General features: G+C 50.7%; 2 protein-coding genes across 2 annotated transcripts in view; one reads left to right on the top strand and one right to left on the bottom strand.

The window, feature by feature from the left end:
- The window catches only part of LOC116499670, a 29,299-nt gene extending 23,953 nt beyond the window's left edge, over nucleotides 1-5,346 (top strand). Inside the window, exons 2-3 of the mRNA XM_032204477.1 lie at nucleotides 612-799; nucleotides 4,664-5,346. Of these exons, the coding sequence (XP_032060368.1) occupies nucleotides 612-799; nucleotides 4,664-5,065 (590 nt within the window). The 3' untranslated portion in view covers nucleotides 5,066-5,346. The remainder of the gene's footprint in view (nucleotides 1-611; nucleotides 800-4,663) is intronic.
- Nucleotides 5,347-9,385: 4,039 nt separating this feature from the next.
- Nucleotides 9,386-11,746, bottom strand: CRYAA (crystallin alpha A). Its single transcript, XM_032204485.1, has 3 exons — nucleotides 11,558-11,746; nucleotides 10,481-10,603; nucleotides 9,386-9,722 (listed from the first exon to the last, which is right to left on the bottom strand). Exons 1-3 carry the CDS (start codon nucleotides 11,744-11,746, stop codon nucleotides 9,513-9,515), a joined length of 522 nt encoding a protein of 173 aa, XP_032060376.1. The 3' UTR covers nucleotides 9,386-9,512.
- Between the last annotated feature and the right edge of the window lie 16,107 nt (nucleotides 11,747-27,853).

The following is a 27,853-nucleotide window of genomic DNA, read 5'->3' as shown; positions in this document are numbered from 1 at the left end:
ACTCAGAAAGTCTTAAACAAGCCTCAGACCAAAGAAGGAAGGTGTCTTTCCTATGGAAATACGTGCTTTAAACTGTCTGGGAAAAGGAGGTCCAAGACGAAATTGAAAACCTGGAGTCAGGTCCACTTTAATAATGGGAATTACAGACGAAGGGACTGGAGAGTGCTTCCACACCAGCGCCAGTGTTTTAGATCCACATTTGCAAGCTTTGCACTGACGTAAATGAAATGCACGTCAAATGCAGCAGTGAATTTCTTCTGCTTCATCATAAGCCTATAAAATGAGCGAGCCAAAACTGAAGGTTTGGGGAGGTTCACAGATCTTTCAGTCAAACCGGGGCCAAGTCTCCAGCAAACCTGAGCCAATGTCTTTCACTTGGAAAGCACAAGGTAACCTTAGAGTGTGATTAAAGCGAGAAGCACAGAGGGCTTTATGACTCTAAATGCACTCGTTTACCCTGAGACCATTTCAAGACCAGAACAATGTGTCCAACCTCATTTCCAAGTCCAGATTTGTTTTTCTGTGGTAAGACAAAATGCTTCAAAAAAAATAATAATAATAACAATATATATATATATATTTATATATAAATTTCTATCTTTCTATTACAGCTTTCTCCACCACTACATGGGCTCCGCATGAGGCTGTGCTTGGGCATACCTTCCAGCTGAGCTGCAGCAGGCTGCAAAGAGGGAGAGCTCAGCTCTCACTCACTTGGCAGGAAGGGATCAAGAGATGTTTTCATCTCTGGCTTCGACCTCCAGCAGCTCTTCTGAACTTGGTTCTTCCTGAGCATCAGGTAGGTGTTTTGGATGAGCTTCAGCTGCTGAGATGTAGACATCTGCAATGCAAATATTTTTGCCTGCGTGTGGCTCCTTGGCAATGGATGTAGCCCATTCTGGCAGTGATATCTCTCTTTCTGATGGAGATGGATGAGATGGAGGGTGCCCAGTAAGTCACTATTTGTCTCCATTGTGAGCTTAGGCTGAGACATCTACTCTGCAGACCTCTGAAGTTAGGTGAGCTGAATCCTATCCCTACATCCCAGCAAAGAGCAAGCAAAGGGACTGGAAAATGCATGTTGTTCAAGCTGCGCCACAGTTCTCAGAGACTTCCAAAACACATGGACAACCCAAGAGCAGGTTTCCCAGGGTTTGTCCTCTTCAGATTCCTCCCTGCGTGTTCATCTCACTAACATCCTTCTCCTGCCAAGCTGCTGGGATGCTGGCAAGACCCTGGAGCTCACCTGCCATCACCGTGCCGTTTAGCTGTTTGTGTCTTTTGATCTTGTGCCCTATCCATCCAAGTTGGCTTCAGGGGTGGTCAGGAAGTGCTTTGTGGTCCAGGGTGCAGGGGAAAGGGGAAAAAAGCATTCTGTGAACCCTGCTGGACAGAACAGGCTTCTATGTGGTGGCTCATAACAGCAGGGGACTGGATGGGGTGACCCGTGTGGGCCCGCGATGTTCCTAAGGGCAGCAGTAGGAACTGCCAGCCTCCGAAATGCAGTGGGGAGCATTGCTGCCAGGTGAGAGCAAACTGCAGGCAGGGTAAATGTACAACCAGGGTCCATCAGGAGAGCTGAAAGCCAGCCAGGGTCGGTGGCAGCCAGTGAGCTTGCAGGCGCGGGAAGGACATTGCTTGGAAGCGGTACAGAAGACCTTGATGACTCCAGACACCTCTGGTGTGTGCCTGCGCAATGGTTACCTCAGTAACAGGTGGTAAAAGTCCCAGGAATAAGCTTTGCCGCCCTCCCTCTCCCCACCAGGCCCCGTTCACGGCACGCTGATGACAAATAACCCCCTCGTCACGCAGCACGGGCACACCACTGCTTGGAAAGGAGGGCTATTTTGCAAGGCTTAGCGGGATTTGTTTGTGCCTGCCAGGTCCCGCAGCCCTCCCGGCACGGCGGTGTCACTGTACCCGCACAGACCGGGTTAAAGGCATCGCTTGATTCGTGTCAGCAGCTCGGTGCTGCTGAAGGTGCACTCGTTGCTCTGTCCTCTGCTGACAAACAACGCGGCTTTTTGTCACCCCTCAGCAGGCAGCGGGGACGTGTCCCGAGAACCAGATGAGCCCAGCCACTCAGGGAGGGGAAAGGAGGGGGGGAACGACTGCTGATTGCCCCGATGGAGAGATGCTGCCTCCAAGACGTGAGGAAAAGGGAGAACCAGGCGTCTTGTATGGCCACCGACCAAGGGCAAGTACAGCCCCATGAAGACAGGCCCGCCAAAAGGTCCCCAGACCGCTGTGCTGTTGGTAGGAGGGACGTGTTTCCTGGCTTCCAGTCGCAACCTGAACACATTTGTTCAAGATTAGAAGCTTTAATAAACAGCACTGGGCTATTTTCTTGCCTCGATTCAGCTGCAGCTAACACAAGGCCAGTTGCTGCTCAGCTCCCTCCTGTTTTCCTTGGCTCCCACGCACCTCCACCCCATGTTTCTGGAGGGAAGGCTTCCCACTTCCCAGACGGCGTCCCACCACTGCTCCGCAGTGCTGTGCCTGGCAGCTCCCCTCACATAGTCTGATGGGGCACCTGGTGTCATATCTGGGGACAATCCGGGCCCTGTGAGCGCACCAGCAGCACCAGGGTTTGGCATCTTTCTTCTCCTGGCAGGGGTGGAAAGGGGACCCTCCATGGTTTGAAAGCAGCATGCATAAAAAACAGAGCCACAACAGGCTGCAGTCTGCACCCACGAGGCAGCGGTGCTCCAGGCTGGCACCTGAAGGAAACTCAAGGAAGCACTGAAGGAACAAGCTCTTCCCTTGGGGAAGGCAGGGGTTTTCCACCCAGGCACAACCTTGTCTCCTGCCTTGAGGCCTCTTCTTCACTGCTGGGGATAGTCTGGGCTTTCCCTGAGGACTGTCTGAATTCCCAGCTAGAGGGACTTTGCCCAAGAGCTTTGTCTCCCCACCAGGACTTGTCTGCAGTCCTGTCCACGCCATGTCAGTAGGTGCTACCCCACCTTTTCCCCAGGGAACCCACCCACCAGGTCCCAAATACCATGAAACCCATCCTCCAGGCACAGACTTTCAGTCCTAGGGCTGCCATCTAATGGAGGGGGATGCTTGGGCTCATCACTACTCTCAGGAGAGCGGGGCACCTGCCCCCATCCCAGGAATGCCACACACGAGGGGACAGAAAATGACCCAAATGATGGTCTCCCCAGGTGTGCCTGGCTTAATGTTCATTTAATCTGGCACGTTTCATTTAATCTGACTCTGGCCATCCAGGGATCTCACGGCCACCTGGCCTGCTCTGCCCGCCACTTCCAGGCTGAAAGCAGCCCCAGGATCTGTACATTGTGCATCAACAGAGCACTTTTTAATTAAAAACAAAAAAAAAAGGGGTAATGTCTAACCCACCGTAACAACCCTGGTCAAGGCTCATCTCTCAAAGCCCTCAGTGACTTGTAGATTGGCTTCTGTGCCCAAAAGCTCCTCCAATTTTCCCAGCTCTGCGAGTGGACATAATGAAAAATATTGCCTCTGTCTACAAACCTTTGACCTGGCTGTGTCCTGAGACATTGCAGCTACAGCAAAATATGCTGGAGGCCTCATTGTCTGGTTCTTTTCCAAGGTAAAGAAAGCACTTCACCTTGGATGCTTGAGAAACATGAGTTTGCATCTGATCCACCGGGGGACTTTATTCCGCGGTGCAAACAGGCAGCGAGTGTCTCCTCTGTGCCCCGAGCAGTGTGAGGGCAGGGCACGGGGAGAGGGTTTCCCAACGTGGTAACACCAGGCTGGAGGCCTCTCTCCAGAGCATCCGTGCACGCAAACCCTTCCTGCAGCAGCTGGCAGTGCAAGGCCTGTGGAAAAGAAACCACAAGCTCTATGGCCATGCATTTTCCCCCCCATTCATGCCATCCGTCTTACTCCAAATTTTACAGGTAAAATGCTGTCGGGCTCTGTTGTCTTGTTTCTTTTTGTTTTCTTTTCTTTTGTTTTTCATCTCTTGCCCGAACCAATGCATTGTCAGCTGCTCAGCTAACAGCCCGAATGTGCCAGCCGCGCGGCTGGGCTGCCTTCTGCAACTACCCAGGCGTGAATCTGAACGAGCAGCTGACGTGAACAGCGCAGACCCCACCACCAGCACGCTCCAAGCATCAGCTCCAGGGAGGGAGAGCAGGGCCGTACGGACGCAAACCGATCCCACGCTGATTTCTGCTGCACTTATGATTATTTCTAGGGCAGCTTCTGCACTTTTATCTTATCGAACCAGATGGAAACGCGGACTGCCTCTAGGTTTTGTTTGAGGTTTTGTTTGTTCGCTTGTTTTTCCTTTAAGTTTATGTTACTGAACCATAAATGAGTCCATCTGTGGGTACTGCTTTAGCTAGGACTTTGTTTCAGAGCTACCTGTCTGATTCTGGGGAGGTGCAGGAGGGCTGCTCCTTCCTGGGAAGATGGAAATCGATGTTACAGGCAGCTGCACTGGCACCATTGCTTATTTGGGTTTTCTGTACAGGCCAGTCCGAACCTCTCTTACCCTGTGCTCCCTTCTGTGATGAGTTAAAATGACAGGGCATTGCTGGTGCCAGGACGAGCAAACCCAGCCTAGGAGGCTTATCCCAAGGTGTCTCCTCTGCTGTGTGCTCCTGGAAGAACTCCTGCCTAGCAAAAATCCTCAACAATCACTTTTCTTTACGAAATCCTTTCGCAGGCTCCACCGAACCACCTCGCCACGGAGGCACACAAATTGAAGCCAAGCTTTCTGCGTTGCTATTTTCTGGGCTGTTTGGAAGTAGTCTGTAAATTATCGGGGGAGAAAGGTCAGGCTGCTGCTGAACGCTTCGGGAAGCCAGCATCGTGGAGAAGGGGCTGGCGTGCTTTGTCTGCAGCGGGAGAGGGTTCAGCACGCACATCCTCTGCAACACCCGAGGAGCCTCAGAGCAAAACCAGCAGAGACAAAGAGACGCGGCCCGAGTGCTTCTCCTTAAGTAAAAACAAACAACAACAAAAAAGCAGGAAATTAAACCCCAGACCTTCCTCAGGCAGTGCTGAAAACTACGAAGCAGGCTTCTCTCAGAGGTCCTTGCAGCTCACCTCGGGATACTGCTGGTGATGCCTGGTGGGTTTATCTCAAGATCTACACCAGCAGAGCCAAATCCCCTGCCAGACCTCAGCCGGGTGTCCCCCAGAGGAACAAAAGGGCCCAGAGCCTCCTGCTTGGGAATGGCCTGCGTGTGGGGAGGGCAAAGCACCCTTTTTATTGCAGAATCATAGGATGGCTGAGCTGGGAAGGGAGCTCTGGGGTCGCCTGCTCCAACCCCTGCTCGATGGATGTCGGAGGTGGGAGCAGGATTTGGGTTCCCAGCGACTTTTCCAGGGGTTATTTCCCTGCAGCAGCGCGTGGAGTCCTGGGGTGAGGGGCTGGCATCGGGGTGGGGGGGGAAAGGAGAGAGCACGGGCAATGGGGCTGCACAGCTTCCTTCCGAGAGCACTGTCAATGAGAAAAGGAAAAATAAAACTGAAATAATTGCTGCTGGGAGAGGGGGAGGAAGAGAAATGTCTCTGGAGGAATACACAGGAGATGCCCAGAAAAATACCGAGCGTGACCTTTCGGTTTGGTCTTTCCTTTAAAGCGGAGAAGAGCGAATACATCCCAAAGACATGGGGCTGCTGCCATCTCTTGGCCAACCTCGGGGCTCCTGAGCACGCAGGCACCCGGAGCTGCCTGATTTAGAGATCTGAAACACAGCCATTGCTTGCTGCAGCTGCTTTATTCTTTCCGAGAGGGGATTGCTGAATATGTAGAAGTCCTTTGGTACAGCGTCTCCGAGCTTCTGAACCTTTAAGGCATCAAGCCAACAAAATTGCGTGTGTGCAGCTATGCCAGAGGTGCAAAGTTTTGTGTGCACCGCGTACAGCCGAGCCCAGGTAACTCTGACTTTACTACACGGATGCCCTTGGTCAACCAAAGACTTTGTGGGGGCAGAGCCCACGTCACCTCCCCAGCTGCATCTCCCAAGTCCACGTGCAGCAATAAAAGGCGTGGGGGTGCTCGGTGTGTCACTGTCACAGGCCTTTGAGGGCCTACTGGGTTACCTGGAGGTGCTTGGAGCCTCGTGCTGCTGCCAAATGCCATATTTATGGCTTTCCATGTCACTGTCATTGTACCCATCTGCCCACTAGCCCTGTGCCCGTGTCTGTGGTCTCCCTGGGGCACAGCCCAAAATCTGGGGGCCCAAGGGAGTCCTTTGGTTCTCCGGAGCACAGGCAAGGCTGCCACCATGTGGGGACACAGCTCTGCTGGGAAATTGCTCGCTGAATCTTGGGGTGTCCCTCTGCCAGGAAGATGGTGGGAAAAGCCCAAAGAAAATGGAAAAAACTGGGGGCAGGAGGGGGAAACGTGGCACCCACTGATCTCCTGAGCATTTACACCAGGTGTTGGTGCCACAGTGTCACTGCCACCACCGTGGTGTCATCGGGGCCCTGTGGGAGCAGGGGGAATGGCCCCAAGGCCCCCTTCCTGACGCACCCCGCCCAGGATCCTTGGGGTAACGCTGCAGGGATTTCTGTGGAGGGGAAGCCAAAGCTGTTTCTGCTTTGCCCTGCTGCAGGCAAACAGGGTTAGGTGATAAAAATGCAGCACAATGGGGACGGAAAATCACCCTGAATGGCAAGCCCTGAATACAGGGCCACCCTACGCGCGGCTGCTCGGACCCTACAGGGTGCCACCAGCACCCAGTGGGCAGGGTCCCTCGCTGCCTTTCAGCCCATGGCCAAGACACTGCTGAGTTTCTAGCCGATAGCTGGGGAGGCAGGTGATGTATAAAGCTGCCTCTCTGTCCGTGCCACCCACAGAGGGGTGGCAGCCCTCCTGCACGTGTCCTGCCCAGGGGCTGGGGGCTCTGGGGCTGGGGACAGCCACGGGATGCAATGGGGACACGTCCCCCCCTGCATGATACAGCCGGCGTGTCCTCATGCGCTGGCTTTCAGCAGCCTCTCGTGTTTTTAATTAGCTAATGGATCGCCAAGGGATTTGAAATAAGCTGTTCTCAAAGCAGCAAGAGTCAGGCCTGCCTTCCCCAGGACTTGTCCCAAAGGGGTTGAAGACCGGGAGCCACCACCAGAGCTTCTGCCCCTCTGTGTGGCCCCAGTCCTGCCCTTGTTTCCTGCCATCAAGACTTCAACCTTCGGCCAAATGAGCAGAAAAAGGGGCCCTGAAATATCTGAAATCCCATTTCCTGGGACTGGCAGACACACCCCATGCTGCTCAAACACCTGCAGGTAATGTCTTCGCACAGACCCGCTTCCTCCAGGATACCAGGCTTAAAATAAGTTTCCTCCTTTTTACACCACTGGGAGGTTCGAATGAGGGCTAAGTGCTTCTGGCTGGTTCATTTCTCTCCTCCTGGCTCTCCTCGTAGGGAGGAGAGATGCCAGCAGCTGACGGGGAGGCACAGAGGCTCCTGCAGAGAGATGCCCTGGAGCTCCCGGCGCGGTAGTGACTGCTCCCTCCTTGGTACGAAGCCGTCCTTTCCCCAGACACACTCATTCACGCGTTTCCCTGGGAGATGGAAACTCAACAGACTGCACATTTTTTGGTTGAAAGCTTCGGAATTGCCCGATAATTAATCGCAGTAAAAATAGGTTAAAAATAGTGTTAGACTCCTGGGGGATGCCTTGCTTTCTAATTAACAGACAACCATCTCCCTCCTCAGGCACGCTCCCTCCCCTCCTGCCCCTTATTCCTGCAGCACATCCCTCCTGAGGAGAGGAGAGGAGAGGAGAGGAGAGGAGAGGAGAGGAGAGGAGAGGAGAGGAGAGGAGAGGAGAGGAGAGGACAGGACAGGACAGGACAGGACAGGACAGGACAGGACAGGACAGGACACCATACTCTCCATACCATGAAAAAAACCAAACTGCGCGTATTTTCTCTCTATTTTTTTTTTTTATTATTATTATTTTTTCACAGCTAATCAGCCAAAAAGGAGTGGGTTTGCCTTTTTGGCAGAGCAAACTCCCTCTCCCCAGCTGTCTTCAGCTCTCCCCGAGGGCACGGCCATGTGCTCCTTCATGTGAAGGAAGTGTTGTTTGCTGTCCTGCCTCGTTTTGCAGGCAGGACACGGGAGCACCCAGGGATGTGTCAACTGAGATGAACTGGTGTCTGCTCCTGGGGAAGCACTGACCCGCTCTGCTTAGGAGCCAAGGTAGCTCTGAAGCTCCACCTCATGTTGCAGGCCTCAGACTTGAGGATCTCTACCAAGAAGAAAGCACCCTGTGTGCAAGGTGACTGCATCTGTGGGGTTAACTGCAGGGATACAGGGCTATCACTGATACCATGTTTTCCTTGTGTATCCCTGATGTCTATCTGCTTGGAATGCTGTTTGGGTCAAGCATGAGTGCTGAGACCTTCAGTGCTGAGCCTCGATGTAGGCTGGGAAGCCACGGCTTCCTTGTTTGGACCCACACAGAGTAATTAATACCGACATTTGTGTCAGTACCTGCATCCAACCATCAATCAGTCTCAGTCATCCACATCAGATGACACCCTCCACATTGTGTCACACATACGAGGTCTGCATTGCCTTCTTCACTCATGCAGCGAGCTTAAGAAATGGCAAGAAAATGAAATTCTTTTTTTTTTTTTTTTTAAGGAAAGCCTCGGAAAAGAACAAATCAAACCCCCAGAGCCAATTGCATGTTTCCTATATCTCTTTATTGACTGCCAGTGACCGAATTCTCAGGCTGAGTGCCAGATACCAGTGGATCAGGTGGAGCTACACTAGAAGTACAGCGAGGGCAAGAGCAAGGGGGTGAGACACGCGGGCTGGGATGACCTCAGTGGGATTTGAAGCCTCTGCAGAGTGCTGAGCCCCCTCTCTCCCCAGAGAGCCTATTAAGATGTTGGAAAGGCGTGCGTGCCCTAGTGCCAGATGTCCCTAAGGGAAGTGACAGGCTGGCGGTGTGCACAGACACACTTGAACACTTTGCCGAAATAAAAATATGTGCTGCGATCCCCGAACGCAACACACTGCTATTCGTTCTGCAGCTGCAAGAAACCTGTGGTACATTTATCACGCATGCACAGCGTCCCAGGAGAGGGGCTTGGCTTGGCCGAGTTGCGTTTTTAGGAGCAGCCAGTTTAACCCTGTGGGATAAGCAAGTCTCTGGGGCCTTCCCCCTGCTCCAAGCCCCATCACAAGCATCGGTGCAGCAGGAGCCAGCGTTACTCGTGCCCTCCCTCCTACCTGGCGGTGGTTGTGGACCACGGCACGGCACCAAGACCCTTCCAGCAAGCACAGCGGCGTGGCAGCACTCGCAGCCCGTGCCATCCCGATGGCATGGCTCACGGGCTTAAGATTCAAAGCCCACCAGCCACTCCCCCAGCCCCTCGTTCCACCCAGGGGAAGGAGAAAATAAACAAAAAAGGGGCGGGTGGGGGGGAATAAAAGAAATAAAAGACCCAAACAAACCCCTCTAGGCATTCACTGATATCTACGCGATGGCTCCGGGAGCGAGACCTGCGGCCGGTGGCAGCCTGCGTGCTGCAGCGGCCGGTGGGCTTAGGAGGAAGGCGCAGAGGTGGGCTTCTCCTCCCGGGACACGGGGATGGGCCTCTCGCTGTGGGTGGGGTCCATGTTGGAGGGGACCTTGGGGCCTGAGAAGGTCAGCATGCCGTCGCCGGAGAGGGAGCAGGTGATGGCAGACTGGTCCACGTTGGCGGGCAGGCGGTACCGGCGGTGAAACTCACGGGAGATGTAGCCGTGGTCATCCTGGGAGGCGGTGGGGGGAGAGGAGAAAGCCCTGTTAGAAACCCCCCGGTGCCCACCCAACCCCACTGCTCCATCGGAGGTGGGTCCGCATTGAGCCTTTGCCTTTTATTCTGTCTTGCAGGTTTGTAATTCAGCCATGGAAATGGCCAAGCTCTTTCTCTGTACTAACAGCGTCACCAATAAATAAGTAAATAAAAAACTGTATTGAAAAATACATGCTGCTTCCAGGCTAGAGCTTTGTCTGGCCACAAAGTGCATGAGAAGAATTAACCCCCCACTGGTATAATTCACTTTTCAACCCCCACCGTTATTTCCATGACATATGTGTTAAAAGTTTCCAAGCCTGAGGCTCCTGGTTGTTTTTCCTTTTGTTTGGTTTGGTTTTGCTTTTCTCTTCCAGATTAGCGTATGAAAACTCTCTTTTCACTAATGATTCTGGCTTATGAAAGCTCAGCCATGCTGTGGCAGCGCTGGGTAATGCTCATTTTTTCGGTCCGGTGTTATTAGTGAACAATGCACATTGTCATCTGATGGTTATGGAAGATGATGGTCAAAAACAAACACAGGAGAACTGGATTAGCTCATTATTGCCAGATACCAGGTTTGGGCTCTATAACAGCTGGACATGTCAATAATGACTATTGCCAAGTAACTCTTTCTGTTTTTTTTTTTTTTTCCTTCCACTTGGGGATGATGGAAAGAAAGAAAACAGAGCTCAATTCCCCGTTTTCTTCACTGCCACAGTTACTTCCACCTACCTGTCTTTCACTGTGCTTGCCATGGATTTCCACAAAGTCATCGATAATCTTCACGCTCAGATCTTCAGGAGAGAAGTGTTTTACATCCAGCATGATCGTAAACTTGTCCCGGTCAGACCTCACCTGAAATGAACATTGTTAGGAAGTAAGACCCAAATTTGCATACAGAGGCAGTGTTAGCATCAAAGACCGAGGGGCAGCAGCATTTGGCATCACGGTTCTCCCTCCTGCAGCTACAGGCCAGGCTGATTCACAGCCTGCTGGCCTCAGCAAAAGTCTTCCTCCCCATCGCAGTAAGAGAGCCCCAGGGATGCTGAGGGTCCTTGCAATAACATTTCTATTGCCCTGGGCAGGTGCATCCCTTCTTGCTGCAGTTCTTTTGCCAGACAACCCTTTGACTGCACTCTGAAATCTGCCAGATGCACCAGGCATTTGTGGCCAGCAGCAAGACGGGATCAAAATTAATGTTCTGTGACAGTATGTGTTTTGTCCTTTCAGCAATTTACAGTGTCTTTGTGGTTTCAGCTCTGTAGCTAGATTCTGGCAGCAAACCAGTGAGAGCAGGCTAGAGAAATCCCCGGTCCCCAAGCTTTGGGCTACAGCCCCGCAGCTACATGTTCCTCACAAGCTTCCCTTGGGGAACTGCTCCTCAGTCCTCCAGTATGGCTTGGCAGAAAACACAGAGCTGCCGAGGCGGAGGAGGGGGCTGGAGAAGCTCCTGCTTGTGCTTGCCCGTGTCCTCTCCAAGGCTGAGCCGAGCTCACGGGCATTTATTCCGGCAGAAGCTCGGTTCCTCCCTCACCACACGGATGATGGCTGTGAGGACAACACAGGCAGCCTGGTACGTGTCATGAAACGACTTTCTGCTGCTCAAAAGGAAACCTTCTCCCAAGCTAGGGCTTGCCCGGGCAGCAGAAGGGGCAGGCGGCTGGGTCTGGCAGCAGGCTGGAGGTCCTCCTCGCACCCCAGCAGGGGCTGCAGCCTCTGCCCTGCTCGGGAAAGCAGCGAGTGGAGAGGAGCAGGCGGAGGCACGGGGAAGGGGAGGAAGGCAAAGGAGGGGAGGGCGAGGACCCTTACCTCTGAAATGCCTGACTCCAGCACGCTGCGGAAGAGGGACTGCCGGTAGTAGGGGCTGATAGTGGAGGAGAACAAAGGCAGGAGGTCATACTCCAGGAGACCCTCTCCGAAAAACTGGTCGAACAAACGGCTGGGAATCAGGGGTCCCAGAGCGCGCTTGAACCAGGGGTGCTGGATGGTAATGTCCATGCTTGCTGCTGCTACGTCTTGTTCCAAGGGAGGGCGAGGGGGCCGTGCAACCGCTCGGAGGACAGCGATGCCTTTGCTGGCCTGCACAGTGCAGCCCGGGGAAGGCTGCCCCTATATATACCGGTCTCACAGAATGAAGGCATTAGTGGGATTTCTCTGGAAAGACATGATCTCACGACAAAGGCAACGTGGTCAGCAGAAATGCGGAGACTGACCTGGGGATGACAGTCTGGTGGGAACCAGCGCCAGATCTCCTGGAGGGACGCTGCCAGGCTGTGATGCACGGGGCGGTCCCTGCCCAGGGGCACGGCACGTCCTCCGCAGGAGCTGGATGGAGGGGACACGCCACAGAGCTTCCTAGGGACGTCTGGGGAGGAAGGCTCCTTCTGTGGGTCCTTGCCACCGGCCCTTGGCTTCTCCTTCATTTGCTTCTGTTCCTGCCGCTCCTTGAAACAGAGACACAAAGTCTGTTAAAAACAAATGAAATAATAGTTTTCTTCTGAGAGAGAAATGGTTCGACTCGGGTTGGAGGAAGGGAAACCCTTGTGCAATGTGCTGTATGGTGTCCCTGCACCTCTGTGGCGGGCTCACGTACCCCCAGGTGTCGTGGCACAGGCCCTGACAGGCACACAGACGGTGTGGGCTCAGAGAGGATTTGCTCCCTGACAAGGCTCAGCACGAGTGACAGCCAGACCCCCAGAGCCACTTGTTGAAGGACTGCGTCCCACAGGCCTTATGGACAGAGGAGGCATCTACACTGGGAGTCCTGCCCACCTCAGCACCTTCTGCAGTCTCCAGAGGGCAAGAGAAAAGGAAAGGGCACCTCCAAAATGCCTTTCTGACCCGACTCCTCCAGGCCAGAGGAGCTAAATTCAAGCAGGGGCTGAGGCAAAGTAATATTCAGCTGAGCACGGCCTGCCATCCAGGTGCCTCGTCGTCTTGGGAAGTCCTTGGCCTTGATCCATCCCCATGGAGGCAGGCATTGAAAAGCGGGCAATGCACCCATTACAGAGGCTTTCCTTAATGGAAAGCAAAAAGTGGAGTGGAAAAACATGCAGCCAGGCAGCAGAGACTGCTAAGAAGTCAGACAAAAGCTTACATTCAACCTCACCTATTTCCAGCAAGGAAAGGTCATGTGGTTGTGCCTTGGCTCTCAGGCATGAGGGTTTTTCTAAAACCAGGTGCCAAAACAACACCAATCTCTCCTCAAAACACGGAGAGAAAAAGTGTGACAGACAGACCTAACCTCTTTTCAGTCCCATTGTCCCAGATCAGTCATTTTGCTTGAGAAAATGGACGGAAAGCAAACAAAAGCCATAAAAATCTTCAAAGCTTTTCTTTTCAAGAGCGCTCTGAGGTTTGGGCCTTTGCCCTAGGGCAGAAGAAAATCTCTCCTCAGCCAGCCAGTACCAGGGGCCTGGTAGCCTGCAGATAACCAGAGGGTAGCAGTGAGCTGATACATGCAAAATGAAGGCAGTGTGTTGGGAACATCCCTGCAGCGTGTTGGGAACATCCACTCCATGCTTCCCAAACCAGGGGCTACACCAGGAGCAAGACAAACCACGATCCGCGCGTGTGTGTGCTAAGTGGGATGGTGGGCATGGGCTGCCGAGAGGAAAATGCAAAATACCTCTTCACCTAAATTTCATCTCAAATGCAGTATATCATGATGCCTTTAAATATTTGAGAAGTATTTATGGCTTTATGGCTTTAGTTTCTTCCGGACATATATTTTCATGGATTTTTTTCTAGAATTAATCATATCCATTTTGTCTTTTACGGGCATTTTTGTCTTTTATGGGCAAAATATTTCACTGAAACATAAATGTCATTCACAGCAGTTTTTCTTCTGAGACAGACTTCCAAGTGTCTGCCTCTGGGCAACGAGCAGTCTCCTGAGCCTCCCTGCATCTAACTTTCAGTGGTCTAAACCTTAGGTGTCTGGTCTCGGTGAGTTGTCTAGGCTCCCTGTCCATCAGTGGAGAGAGACAGATGCCTCCAGATGGCTCCCATCACAATGTGGATGGCTAGGAAAGGTGAAATCTTTCAGCATTGCCTACATCCCAGCTAAGAAGGTAATCCTAATTCCAACCTCCTGGACAAGAAGAGCTGGTAAGATGAATCCCATCCACTGCGACTTGTGCCTCCTCTCAGAAGGAAACTACATCTGGGAATACCAAGGGGGAGGGCAGTTATGAATTTTTTTGGCACCAGATTAAATAAAGAGTTCGGTATGAGAGGAGACAGCAACCATTTTGTGCTATTTCAGGGGCCCAGCCCTCTCACGGGATGCACAGCCTTTGTGCACCACTGTCACCGACTGAACAAAAGCAGTGATACTTGCTGGCATTCCTGTAAGACGAACAAACTGCTGCACGTGTTCAAATGCACACCAAAAGCTGTATGTCAAAGGCAGGCTTTCCCAGAGCCTCACTGCAAATTTGTAAGGTGAGTCCAGCTCAAAAGGCCTGCCAGCGGGATCTACTGTCTACCTTCTCTTTAAAAGAAACCCTTCGTAAGCTATTAGGAATAACTGCCAGCACATAAGACACTCCTAAAGGCCAGGTTGTTGCCCAGGACAAGCTGCAGAAATCCCAGGTTGGGTTTCTGAGTAAAGCAGGCTCCAGCGACGAAGAACAGCCCTCGCTTTTTGCCAGCTACCATTTGTTCGGCCGCATGACTGACCCTCAGCTGCCGATTTCTGGGTGAGACCAGGGCTGCTTCCAGCCTCCACGGCAAGCCCTGTGCATGAAGAGAAAAGCAAGTATTTAAGTGAGCGGTCAGGGGTAACCGTGGAGGGTTTGTATGTGGTTCTGAAGTGCTAATACCATCTCGAGCACTGGTTTTGTACTGATGTGTTGCAGCCCCAGGAGAGCCAAGAAAGGCAATCTCCCTGCTCTGATCTGCATGCCCTCTCAAGTCAAGTGGTCTCTGCTGACCTGCAGAGCGTGGAGCTCTTCACAGAACTTTTGTGGAAGATGAGAACGAGTTCTGATGCTTTTTCTATCAAAAAGACCGGTCAACCTGAAAAGGTGGGACTGTGCTCACTTGGATGGCCCTCTGCACTTAGATGTAAACTGGTTAGCAGCAGTGTAAGGGAGGGAATGATCTCTGCCCATATTTAAAGCTAAAATTGTTGGAGCATGATAGTCAGAGTTTTCCCTTTGGAGGAACACCTCTGTGAGGTACAAAAAAGGGTTCATGACAAACCCACAGCCAAGGACAGGTAATAATATGAGTTTGTTGCAAGTTTTCTTCCTAACAGCCCTGCTGTGATGAAAAATACCATGAAATGTCTGAAAGAGAGCTGGTAAACAGGAAAATAATAATAATAATAAACATGCTTTTCTTAATCTTGCACAAGCCCAGCTTGGGAAAGGATGTGAGAAGTCCATACAGGTCAGTACACAAGCAATAAAGCCAAGGGGACAGGCTTGCTATGGAGACAGTGCTGTCAGTTTTGGCTCAATCTTTGCTGAGCTGCTAAGCACTTATTAGAAGCTTTCCCTAGCAGTGAACACAGTCTTTTTCTTTCATTCTTCCTCTCTTTCTTCCTCTCTTTTTCTTTATTTCTCTTTCTTTCTGTCTTTCTTTCCATCTGAATATATGAGTCCTTCCACCTGAAGACATTTCCCATTCCTCAAACACCCACATGCCACCCAGGGGACTTCCACAGTCAGCAGCTCCCAGCCTTTCCAATCACCTCTGCCCTGGGATGCCTACGGAGGAAGGAGTGACTGAGTGCAACTGCAGCTAGACTCACTTTCTCCCGTGCTCAACCCCCACTGAACACCACGGAAAGCACCGAAGTAAGGATTTCTGCTGAGTTTCGGATGCTGTTGATATCCTGCTGAAGTTTGTGATGGCTGGGAGGAGGTGAGGCCATGTTAGCAGTGCAATTTGCACACCATGATTAACCACAGCTGGGGCTGCTGAGGGTAACACAATGGGAGGGCTGACATGAGAGGAGGCAGGTGTTACATCCTTTTCTCATTAGAGGAACAAATGTTTCTTGTTGAAAGCAAAAGGAACACTTGAAAAAAAAACTCTTTGAGGATAGCTCTTAGCAAGACACCAAGTGGAGGGTTGCTACCTGCCGCGCACCTTTAAAGATCAGGCCCCGTATTAAGAAGTTTAAACATAGCTCTAGTAGCCTAACTTTCAGAAAGTACATTTTTTATTTTAAAAGTTGGGTTGCTTTTCTTTTAAAGGGAGGTCAGCACGTCCCTGAGGAGCTCTGCAATTCCCTGCTCCCACAGCCATCAGCTGGTGAGCGATCCCCCTGCACCGAGCAGCCTGGCGTGGAGCGAGGCGTGAAGCCTGTCCCGGTATAAAGCAGGGCAGCTCTCCCCTCCCTCATCTCTGCATCTCTTCCTTGATGAACCACGAACCTCTGCACCACAGGTGTCGTCCCAGGTGGTCCCTACTCTCACTCACAGTGGTTTTTGTCCCATGGGGAGTGCGCTTGCAAAGTTACCCACCCCCAGAGCCAGGGGGAGAGTGAGCAGAGGGGGGACAAATTGTGGGGGTGACATTTCTGGTTTTCTACCTAAAAAGACATCTTTGTCCCACTGTTCTTAAGATACAATCCTCTGCTTTATTGCTGGCCTTTGGGATTTCCACCCCCACAGCTCCTTCCTCCCCTTTTTTTAAAGGCATGGGGCAATTTTTATTTCCTGGCTTACACCGACCCACAGTCAGATTCACTATTCAGCTGTATGCTGGAAAAGTTAAATGTCCACTCTCCTCATGCAAAGGCTGATATTTATTTTATCTAAAGATTTTATATAATACCAACAGTCTGCCTTGGTGCAGCCAAAGAGGCTTAAAAAATTACTAGCAATCTCTTTTTTCCACCTCAGAGCCCACATCCTAAACACTGAACAAATCCCATCAGTGTTTGGGGCACATAACATCATTGTTGTCAAATCAATGGTGAATTTACATGCTGTTAATCCTTGGCATTTATTCAAACAAGCTCAGCAAGTTTTAGCAGCACAATGCATTTTATGTTTCCATCAATGGATTTACATGGTGAATGAGGGATGCTCTCCCCTTCCCAGTCTGCAGCAGCACCCCAGAGAGGGGGAGACGTGAGGGGAGCATCCAGCACAGGGAGCGGGACAACTGGGAGAGGAACAGATCTGGAAGCTCACAGCTGCCAAGTAACGGTGCTTCTCCCCGTCTGTAGCAATTCACAGAGGAGGTAAGTACCAGCACGGTGGCTGGGAACAGTAAATGAAATGAGTTCTCACCCAGAAAGGCTGAGGTACAGCCTGAGCCCTTTTCACTCCTCTAGTCTTCTGTACGAATAAAAGCACCTCTCTTGCAAAGCCACAGAGCTTGCTGCTGAGAGTCCCTCTGCCCTGCAACCAGCCCTAGTCCCCCTCAGCTTTCCAAGGCTCCTTTTCCTACAGGATCAAATACTCCCTTTGCTTTGAAACCATACGTGTCAGGCTAGAGAACTTGAGAGTGCAAGGCTGTTTTGTGAGATGATATTTACTGATATAAGGCAAATAACGAAGCCAAGTCATGTAACCCTTTGAGAAATTAAAACCTCAAACGTTTACCGGAAGAAAGGAGAAACGATGTCCGTTGATTTTGATACGAACTCCTACCAAAATAAAAATAAAAATAAAATAAATAAAAATAAAAATAAATATATCTTCAGACTGAGAGTTCTTTACTTACAACACAATTTTTTGATTTTAGGAAATGAAATTTTCTCTTTTAGTGCTCTTGACGCTTTAGATGTGATCTGTTTCTGCACGATCTACATGAGCATTCCTGCACTGAGCAGATCTTCCTACAGAGCCTGTATCAGACTGTTTTTATAGATTTATTTTTTTTTTCTCCAAAGGAACCAATACTCAACTTCTTCATTGCATGACCTAGAGGGAAGGCACAGCATACAGGGAAGGAAGGGGTATCTCAGGAAATGCTCCACCACAGACAATGTGGAAGGCGCGGGAAGCAGATGAGACAAACACTGCAGCCAGCTGGTAATTCTGCAGCCGACCACACTCTCCTGGTCTGTGCCTGCCTCCCCCTGTCTGAGCTGGGCTCAGAGGGAACCGCAGGACCTGCAAATCTCCCTGCACTGAGGAGAAATACAGCACGGTCACAGCTTTCATCTGGCTCAGAAGAGACCCGCTGTGTCCATCCAGCCAAACTGCAAGCAAAAAACAAAGCTAGCTCTTGATGGGCTAACGATCCCTGGTGCCACCAGGACGAGACTGTTACGGTGGCAGCTGTCCGGTGACTTGGAGAATTTATTTTTACAGCAGCTCGGTGGTGGGAACCTTGGGAAAACATCGCTTGGCAGAGCAGGGCCCTAACGATCCCTTTGCCTAAGCCGCTCCCAAATCCCCTCGCTGGCTTTGTGCGCACTCATGTGAGGATGAGCATTAGCGTGAGGGTGCTGGAGGTTAGCAGCAAGAAGATTAGCAGGACGGGCAACGCGCTGGGACGGGCTCTGCCTGCGTCACTGTGCGCACACGCTGAGAGCGCGAGGGCGTGCTCTGGGCAGCTCTCCCCAGCCGCTGTGCACCACAGCCTTACGGCTGCTCTGCGGGAAGGGAAACCAGTCAGCGAGGGCCAGCGACCCCCTTGATGTCTCTTACAAGTTAAATAGGGCACACACAGGCCAGGCACTGGAGCGCACTCGTGAGGAGGGGACCACAAAGTAAGGGATAATCAAGTTAAGAGCACCATGTCTCCCAAACTCTCACCCACTGGAAAATACGACACGCAGGAGTAGCAGATGGGAACAGACTTGAGCCAGAGGATGCAGCACTAATGACCAGGGCTCTGATGTGCATAATTCAGGTTAAATTACAAAGATTGCCACGGGATCTCCGCTCTAAACCAACCTCTCTTTTCCCTTTGCTTCTTTTTTTTTTTTTTTTTCCTCAGATGCTTTATGCTTTTTGTCTAAAGGTCATAGCCAGGGAGACTGAATGTGGTGAGGGAAAACAAGCAAACAGAAAAACCCCTGCTGCAGCTGTTCAGTAAAAGAAAAAAAAAAATCCATATTTCACAGCTGGAAGGAACAGTGCAGAGGGAGGGAGCTGCAGCTGGGGGTGCAGTCACGGGAGGAAATCTTAGAGCAATCATTTTTTAATGCAGGGCCCCAAATCCAAACTCCACGCAAACACAAAAGTCCTTGTATAATATTTTTCACTTGCTGGAGTGACACAATGATCTGCAGATCACAGAGGAGGTTTTCAGTGACCCAGCAAAGATGCTCTCGGTTATAAAAGTTTTAGTGTGCTTTATGCGCTGCTGTGGGTGCGGGAGAGCAGTTCTGGTGGTTTCTGAGAGCATTTTGGCAGAGGAGCAAATAGAAATTTGCACTAAGAAGCACTGTCCAGTCCTTTAGTGTTCTCACCTGGCAAAAGGGGTGCTCTGCAGTCTTGCTGAACTACCTGAGAAGCCACCCCCTTGTAGTCCTACATGCCATTTTGGCACTAAATGTGCCCAGCCTTCCCTTCTCTCTTTGAGGTCTCACGTGGCTCTGCTCCTCTGCCTCCCCAGGTGTCACTCAGTGGGATACCTCTGTGTGTTTCTGTGCTGACAAGTGATTAAAACCTTCTGGCAAAGCTGCTCAGTCTTTCTCTGTGGCTGTGTTTCTCTGCTGTCCTGTTCCCCTCCTCCGGCAGCTGGGTTACCTCGGCCTGCGGGGATGCAGCTTGGTGGAGGCAGTACACGGCCTGCAAAGAGAATACCTGCTGCAGTCAATAAGAGCTTGACAAGAGGCTGGCGTGTGTCTCTGAGAAATTGAGGACGGCCTTATTGAAAACTGCTCCACTCCCCCTGGGATTCCCAGAGCCTGAGATTTTCAGGCCACGCAAGAAAAACTGCAGCCCTTGCAATGCTATATAATAAATATACTCCTATAAAGCAGGAGAGGCGCTGCCCTGGAAAAAAACTGCCCTTCTCCTCTGAATGTTATTGCAAGGATTTTGATGCGGCTGCTCCGTGCATGCCACAGTTGGCAAGTGCTTTCTTATCTCCACAAATTGTAGCGCAGGCAGTTTTTCCAGTGTGTTCACAGCACATCAGCAGCACTGTGCAGCCTTCGGTTGCAATCACAATGTGCTCCGCATCCATTTAGCATCTCTTCCCATCGGCTGCCGCACTGCAGAGCGGGATTTTCCTTTACAAAGCTTGCTCTAGGGGCTGAAAACTTGTGCAGCTCTGGAAGGGGCTCAGGGGGGTCTCTGTTAGTTTCCAGTCACACCTAAAAGAATTGTTTTAAACCTCTGAAAGGCACCAACCCCCAAATTTCCTGCAAGATGACCCGAGTTGTCTTGTCAGGAATCCCACCCTTCCTGTCAGCTCACTCTGTCAACATTATTCTCTACGCGAGGGACTGACACAAGTGCTCAGTTTCACATCACCTTCGCTTTCATTTTCACCCCTAATCCACGGGCTGATTTTCCAAGTGCTTGCCTTCCAGCTCGTTCTGGGCCACACACAACAAGAGTTTCCCAAGCAGCCCTAAGCCAACATGCCTATGGCACAGGAAGGCAAAAGGAGGGAGCTGCATTATCAGCTCAGCAAAGAGCTGAGGTTTCACAGATGCTGTTGCTTTGTTTCACACCTTTTTAGCTTTCTGCCTTCCAGGATTCAGAAGTCTTTGGAGGTAAGGACTGTTTTTAACACACTCCTGCATGTTTACTTCTCAAACTGAGTGATTTTCCCTGGCGCAAACAAGCAAAGCTGTACAAATGTGAAGGGAAGCTCACCTCCAGAGCAAAACCATGGAAGCGGCCCTCAGTGTCAGACTCCTTTTGTCAAGTTTATGCCCTATAGCACATAAAAGCTGGAGCTGAAACACAGAGCTTGAGCCCTAAGCTCTCTAAGCAACGTAGCTGCCTCCATGGGCTGACACCCAACCAGCCCTCTAACACAAGAGATGTGTTTGCAAGCCTGCTCACCTAACCCAGTGACAATGCTGGAGATGGCACCCTAGGCTCCCCTGGTCACAGAAAGGAGCAGTTAGAGGGAGACTGAGGATGGGCAATCACCAGGAAGGAGGAACCAAGCAGCAATTTCTTTTTCCCAGCCTTTAGCTAGACTTCATGTGTGCTCAGGCCTGGGCACACAGAACCTATGGTGTTAAAATGGAATGAGGAGTGCCAGCTGTAGGATTTAACCTCGTTAATCCAGCAATTTACCACTATCAGTAAATCAATAGCAGCTGTTAAGGAGGCTGCACTGACATACCTGCTCAGTGGCAGGGCATTTTGGTTTTTTTCAGCTGTGACTTTAAAACTTCTTCTGGTCTAGAAGCGCAGTACAGCAACGTTCCCATGGCATTCCAGTGAACACAACTGCTTAGGAAAGCAGTTTATATGGGGATAAAAACGAGTAGGTTCTTTTGTAGGCATTGGCACGCTGATTAAAGTGCCATGTAGCTCGCCTTAGGGCATTCATTGTATCTGCAATTATTGAGAGAGACAGGGACAAAGGACAGGGAGAGTGTGTGAAAAAGCACACAGAAAAGTGCTTGGATGGGCATCTGCTGCTGTTCAGCAGCATGTAGGTCCTCTTCCCTTGAGGCACATCGGGTCCTCGGAGGGCTTTCAGGCAGCCCCCAGGGCTCTGGTGGAGCCTGGAAGCCCCTTGCTGCAGCCCCCTGCTGTCTGAAAGCACCTTTAAATATGAGGAGTGATATCACGAGGAGAGTACAGGAACACGATTCAGGCCTTCAGGCCTCTGCCCCTGAGCCTGACAAGTACTGGGGCTACAGGAGAGCTGCTAATCCTTTCAGTGATGGGACAGGGAAGCCTCTGTAATTTAGGAACCACTAAAGGCTGGAGTATTCTCGAGTTGGGTGCTGAGTGACTGAGCCAGGCTGTGGCTTCAGCTGCCCTTTCCTAGCAGACCTCAGGAAGCCTTTCCGTGACACTGCCCCCTTCTCTCACTGCCTCATACCATGAAAGTCAGCAGGAACCACTGATGTTGCTGTGTGGTTGCTTTAAACAGAAGGTGATCTTTGGGGAAAATAATTGTTTACTATTGTTCCAGCATTCATTATTGCTGCATATATATATATGTGTCTGTGTGAAAGCATATTTTCAGCCCTGAAAACGAACTCCAAACCCTCCTGGGGAACTCCCTTTGCCTTTTGCTAGCCCACCCAAGGCAGGTGGGTCCCGAAGGACGCTCCCACAGCCACCCCGTGCCGTGTAGGTTTCCTGCAGCAGATTCACACCCCTGGTGTTACCTGGGGAGCTGGTGATACTTCAGCTAGAGCTACCTCACAGAGCTAAAACTAGCGCTGTAAATATCGATCTGGGCCCTGCTCTGCAAAAAGGCTCTGCTGGATGCTGCAAACAGAGAGTATTTCTCGATTCTGAATCAGCTGGCAGCAAAGACGTCTGTTATCGCGGCTACTGCCCCGAAATCAAGCCCTAGAACAACAACGAGAGGAATTCACATGAGGCAGCACGGCTCTTCGCTGCGTCAGGCCCGGCAGCTTTGATGCTGGTGCTTTCACAGCACTGACTAAACACATCGACCGGCCCTGCATCGGCCACTCAGCGATGGGAAATCATGTTTGCACGGGGTTAGAGCTCCTTGCTGTGAGGAGGAGCAGCTTGGCTTTGGGTAAAATTTTCCAAGGCACCTGTGTGATGCAGCTGGAAAAGCAGAGCCTGGTGCCGAGCTCTGCACCAGGAGTTTCCCTCACACCTGGAGCTGCTCTGCGAACACTTTCCTCAGTGCTCCCGCGCTGATATAGGGCCAGGCAGGTTTTTCCCAGGCTACCCTTCCCACTCCCAAAGCAGATCCCACATTCCCGTCCCCTCACGGGCCCATGCTGTCCCCCCAAATCTCCATGGTGGCCTCCAGACCTCCCAAAAGCTGTGTCAGGCTCCCCGAGCACCACCTCCTGAAGACACAAGCTGTGTGTGATATTTCCTCAGGTGAAGAAACACATTTGCAGGGCTGCCTGGTGCGAGCCTTTTCAGCTGAGAGCCACAGGAGGGAGCTGCAGCAAAGCACATGAAGGCTCGAGGGGCCTTGTGCAGGCAGCTTTTAGGGCTTTCAGCCCGGTCACCCCCAGGCCCTTTGGAGTGAGGGCATTATTTCAGAGGGATTCGTGAAAAATAAGCGAGAACAGCCCGTCTGCTGTTCCTAACCAACACCTCTCTTCTCTAGGTGTATCTCAGGGTAAGCCTGGCGCTCTGCCTTTTAAATGTGTTGCTGCAAGCAGAGTTCAGCAGCAGACAGACACGGGAACAACGTGCAGGAGCTTTCACCCCCTCCGCCCCCAACAGCTCATCTGATATCTCTGCCCTACTTCACTTGCAGAAATACCCACTATTTTTAGGCCTAGTATTTGCTGATAAAAAAGCTCTGCTGTTAGGGCACAGTCCCGTGACAGGATACAGCCACAGCCAGGGAGCAGCCTTCCTCTCCATCCTCCTCCTCCTGCCCTATTCCTGGGGCTTTCCTTACCTCCAGACAGGCGGGTGGGAGAGATGGAACAAAATAAGCACTGGGGAAGGGTGGAGGGAAAACCACCCATCCCTTACGACACGGCTGGGCTGTTAGCAAAGTCCCGGCCGGGTCAGGAAACCACGACCAACTGAAGCTAGCCTAGAGCCAGACTGCAAGCAAAAAGCGATGCAATGGGGACAGTAGATAGGCAAGCTCCTTCCCATCCAGGGGATGGAAAATGCGAAGTTTGTGTGGGTTCAATGGGCACTAGACCCTTGTGTGGGCCTTGAGCTCAAGGGGTGCTTGATGTGCTTGGAGGAGAGACCTCAAAAAAAAAAAAAAAAAAAAAAAAAAAAAAAAAAAAAAAAAAAGGGACCACAAAAGGCTCGGGAGGTCCCCTGAGATGAAAAATCGTGGAGGCCAGGATTGTACCTGTGGAGACAGGGCAGCTCATGCATACACACCCTGCTTTATTCCCTCTCCCCTGGGGATCTGCTCTTCCTTCCCCCAGCAGGCACTGAGGTGTGAATCTGTCCCCGTGGCCTTGTTAGCAAGTGCCAAGGGTACAGGGAGAGGTCTGAAGAGACCGGCTGCCCCCACAGAACCATCCAAACCACCCAGGGCAGCACAGAAGGGGGGTTCTCTCAAGGGACCACCTGGATTTGCTTGTCCCACTGACTCTGGTTACTTTCCAGTCAATCCTTTCGGCCCCTGGGGCAAGGCACACTCCGTGAAGGGGGACAGAGTGACATGGGTCAGGGACAAACCCTGGGGCAGCACCTCACCTGGCTGGGAAAGAGTTACACCCCCAGGGGCAGGCAGTGACAGCAGGAGAAAACAAAAAATACGGCTACTGGTTTCTTTTTTATGTATGTATGTATGTATTTATTTATTTTTCCAGGGAATAAGTGCAGTGTGCAGCACAGCCAGAGGGCAGGGATGAGGCTAAACCCTTATCCCTTTGCTGAAAGTCTCCTGCCCAGCTCGTACCTCTTGTTTGCTCTTTCCAGACTGCCACTGGCGAAAACCATCTGATTTCTACAGCACCTCTCTCTGTTTCACTCCACCCCATATGGAGATGGATGCAGAGATCTCACCCATCTCTCAGCCGTGCCGTGCTTACTTGGGCTGCTATAATTAAGGATCTTTGATAAGATCTACTTATATAACCATGGTGATTAATGAAGTATAGACGTGGAAGTAGATTAAGTGAGATTACCAGCTACTGCTCCGCTCTAGCGTACACAGCTTGCCTTCTCTGATTAACTTTTGATGCTGCATCTTAAATTGATTCTCTTTCCTCCTGGTTGTGCCTTGTTTCAAGATGGGGCAAAATTGTCCGAAGCGCTTGCTGGCTGTGGGTTACTAATTATCCCTGCACACACGTTGTTAGCAAAATCCCTTTAACCTGAAAAGCCAAATCCTGTGTGCCAGCCTGGAGCTCCAGGTATTTTTAATTAACACAGAGCCATTTTCTACACAAAGCACTCTAAGCTCTCAACCTTGGGCTGTGTTTCTTCATTTTAAACTCATTTTATATATATATATATATATATATATATCCAAGCATTGTCCTCTTTTGCTTAACAACCATTTCTTTCTTCTCATTTCCTCCCTGACCCGACACTCCTAAAAAACTGGCTGCTTCCCTATCTCCTTATTTTTTTCTCACCTCTTTATCTCCCCAGCCCAGCAAACCAGGAAAACAAATATGGGTGTCACCTTTTTCTCCTCACCAGGTGTCAGCTGGTAGCCGGTGGTGGCATTGGGTTTAAGAAGGTAGGAAAGAACAGAAGAGGGTTTGTGGCAGCATTTAACCCTGTAGGTCTAGAGAAATTGGGGTGGGGAAGTAACCTGCGGTGAGCCACTAGCCTGAACAACCCCACTGCTGCAGAGTGTATGCTTAAAGACAGGGAACACATCCAAGCTGACCTGAGTCCTGCAAATGTTCTCATTTTGATTTAGTAAAACAAAATGTGCAATAACAAATAGTTACTGCTTTGGAATCCTATTTTTCCTCCAGAGAAAAGTGGGAATCTCATCATTCCTTCATGTTTCCTTTACTTTGCTGGCTCATGACTTCCCTTCCACCTTTCCAGCTGTGCTGCCAACATGAACCTCAAAGGGTCTTCTTCCCTCTCCCTCTCTCACACACCTTAGTTTCTGCCCTAGCCCCCTTTCTTCTTTCTAAGTTTTGCCCTGTGTGCAAGACAAAGTCACTTCAGTTTTGAGGGATTTGGCTGCTAAGAAGCTTTCATCCTCATTGTGACGTGCCCACATAACGTGGCCTCCGGTGTTATCAGGCCATGGCCAAGCTGCTGCCCTTCAGCAGGCAGATGCACTGCAGCAGATCTTCCATCCAACAACAGCTCGGCCACACTGACACAAGGGGAAAATATCCCACTTTCAGATAATCAGCTGCAATACTGCAAGCAGATGGATGTAGGTGAAATTCTGGCTCTTTGACACTGGGTTAATCACAAGCTCGTTGGCACCTCATGAATTCACAAGCAAAAAGTCATTTTGTTTCATTCCTCGCTCCAAGCTTAGACATAGAAGGAAGCATGGTGTGAAACGTCTGGCTGTTACTACTAAGCAGAGCACGGAGATCTCCCTTCCTGGCACACGGTGGGTTTTATGTAGGTGCAGCACCCCTCTGCACGTGTGTGTTTTGGTGCAGGTCCTGGTGCTGGCATGTGCACAGCCAGGCTGAGCGCAGGAGGGGAGCATCCTAATGAGCCATTTGAGGCACCTACTTTTGCTGGAGGCATCATAAAATCTCTGCTTGTCATGTGCAAAGGCAGCCTGGGCTGGTGGGAGGTGTCCCTGTCCATGGCAGGGGGGTGGAACCAGGTGGTTTTTAAGGTCCCTTCCAACCCAACCCAGTCTGCGATCCGATGATTCTGTGATTTCCAACATGGGCGTTTTGTTTTGTTTTCTAACAGCATCTCCAGGTGAAGTTACCTGCCTGGGAAACACAGATGTCAGTGGCAGCAGGCTTCAGCAGAGCATTGGACTCACAGAGGGTCAGAACCTATTGCATTTCAACGAGTCCGAGCAGATTTTAATTCCCTGAGAAGAAATACACATTTCAACACATCTTAGCTGAAGGTTTTAACAAACACATTAGAGCAAGAATCAATAAAATTTCGTTCAGCTTATCATGTAAAGCATATACTCTGCAAACAAACGTCACAGGCTGCTTTTAGTGATGAATCAAAGCCACCAGGGACTTCTGCTTTGTTAGGGCTCATTGCAGGCCACTGTAGTTGCAGTTCCCCTGACAACTTAGGCTAGGTCAACCCTCACAGCAGGTTTCCCCCCAGGAGACTGCGCTGATCTAGCAGCTTGCTGCTTCTGAAGGCGTCTGTCCCACTCCTTCATCGCCCTCACTGCAAGCTACAGCTGCAGCAGTCCTGATCTTCCCTGGTGCTGGCTCTGGCACTTCTTCCCCTACTCAGTGAGAGTTCAGCTCACTTCATGAGATGGAAATTACTCTGCTATTTGCAAGGCTTTGTTTCTACTGGTTTTGTGAGTTTATACTGCAGCGCTGAGCCTAAATAGGAGGCTGATGAACAACAAGCAACTGTTGGGAAAAAAAAAAAAAAGTACATCCTCGACCAGGCAAACCTTAACGGGCACACACACTGCAGTGCCAAGCCAAGCAACAGGATCTGTCCTCTGGTAGCAGGGGGGGGTCACAGGGAAGCAAGTGAACCCCCGTCACTGGGTATAACTCTTGTCCAGGTAGTGAACTGCTTCTAAAATTGCTGTTCTGTGTTTAAAGTGGACGCATTTTAAACATCTTTTGGAGCCAGGCAGAGAAATAAACGTTGGGCTTACTTTCTCAGAACTGTCCTCGGTGTTAAGTTTCCATTGTATTTTGTCAGAGCACGATGCAAGCATGTGTGTTTGTGAATAGCCCTATTGACCACAGCGGGGCTATGAACGTTATGCAAAATAAAGCACGTTTGTAAACATTTCAGAGAATTCCAAAATACCTAAGAGACAAATTCTGCTTGTAATAGACCGAGTGCTCAGCCTGTTGTCTGCATCACAACTACTCTTCCCTTAGCACCGCCTCATTTACAAGGCCTCACAGAAATTACTTATATTGTTATAACTGCCAGTGGAAACTATTGTCAAACTACAAACACCAGCCATCATGTTGTGCACCTACCAAGAAGAATGTTAGTGTAACTTTACTGTGGCGTAAACTGAAAAGTAATTTGAGGGAGGGAGGTTCGAATGCCTAAGTTCTGCTCATGGGCAGTGATTTTCAGACTGCAACACAAAAACTTTGCTGCAAACACTGATCGGGTTGTATCATATCTGTGTCTTCCACATGCATTCTTATTCCATTTCAAAATTTTCAATTCAGTCAGCTCAACTTTGCAGCTTTGGGCCCATAATTATGTGAAGCTTCCCAAAGTGACTAGAAAGAATCTGATCTGATAGCAACCCTCCACGTTAAAGTAAAACTGCAGATGACACCAGGCTGGGGGAAGTGTCGATCTGCAGGAGCGTAGGAAGGCCCTGCAGAGGGACCTGGACAGGATGGGTCAGTGGGCAGGGGTCAGTGGGATGAGGTTCAACATGGCTAAGTGCTGGGTCCTGCACTTTAGCCACAACAACCCCATGCAATGCTACAGGCTT

Source organism: Aythya fuligula, chromosome 1 (assembly GCF_009819795.1).
Source record: "Aythya fuligula isolate bAytFul2 chromosome 1, bAytFul2.pri, whole genome shotgun sequence".
In the NCBI taxonomy this organism is placed as follows: Eukaryota; Metazoa; Chordata; class Aves; order Anseriformes; family Anatidae; genus Aythya; species Aythya fuligula.
This window is presented reverse-complemented; position numbering and strand designations above follow the sequence as displayed.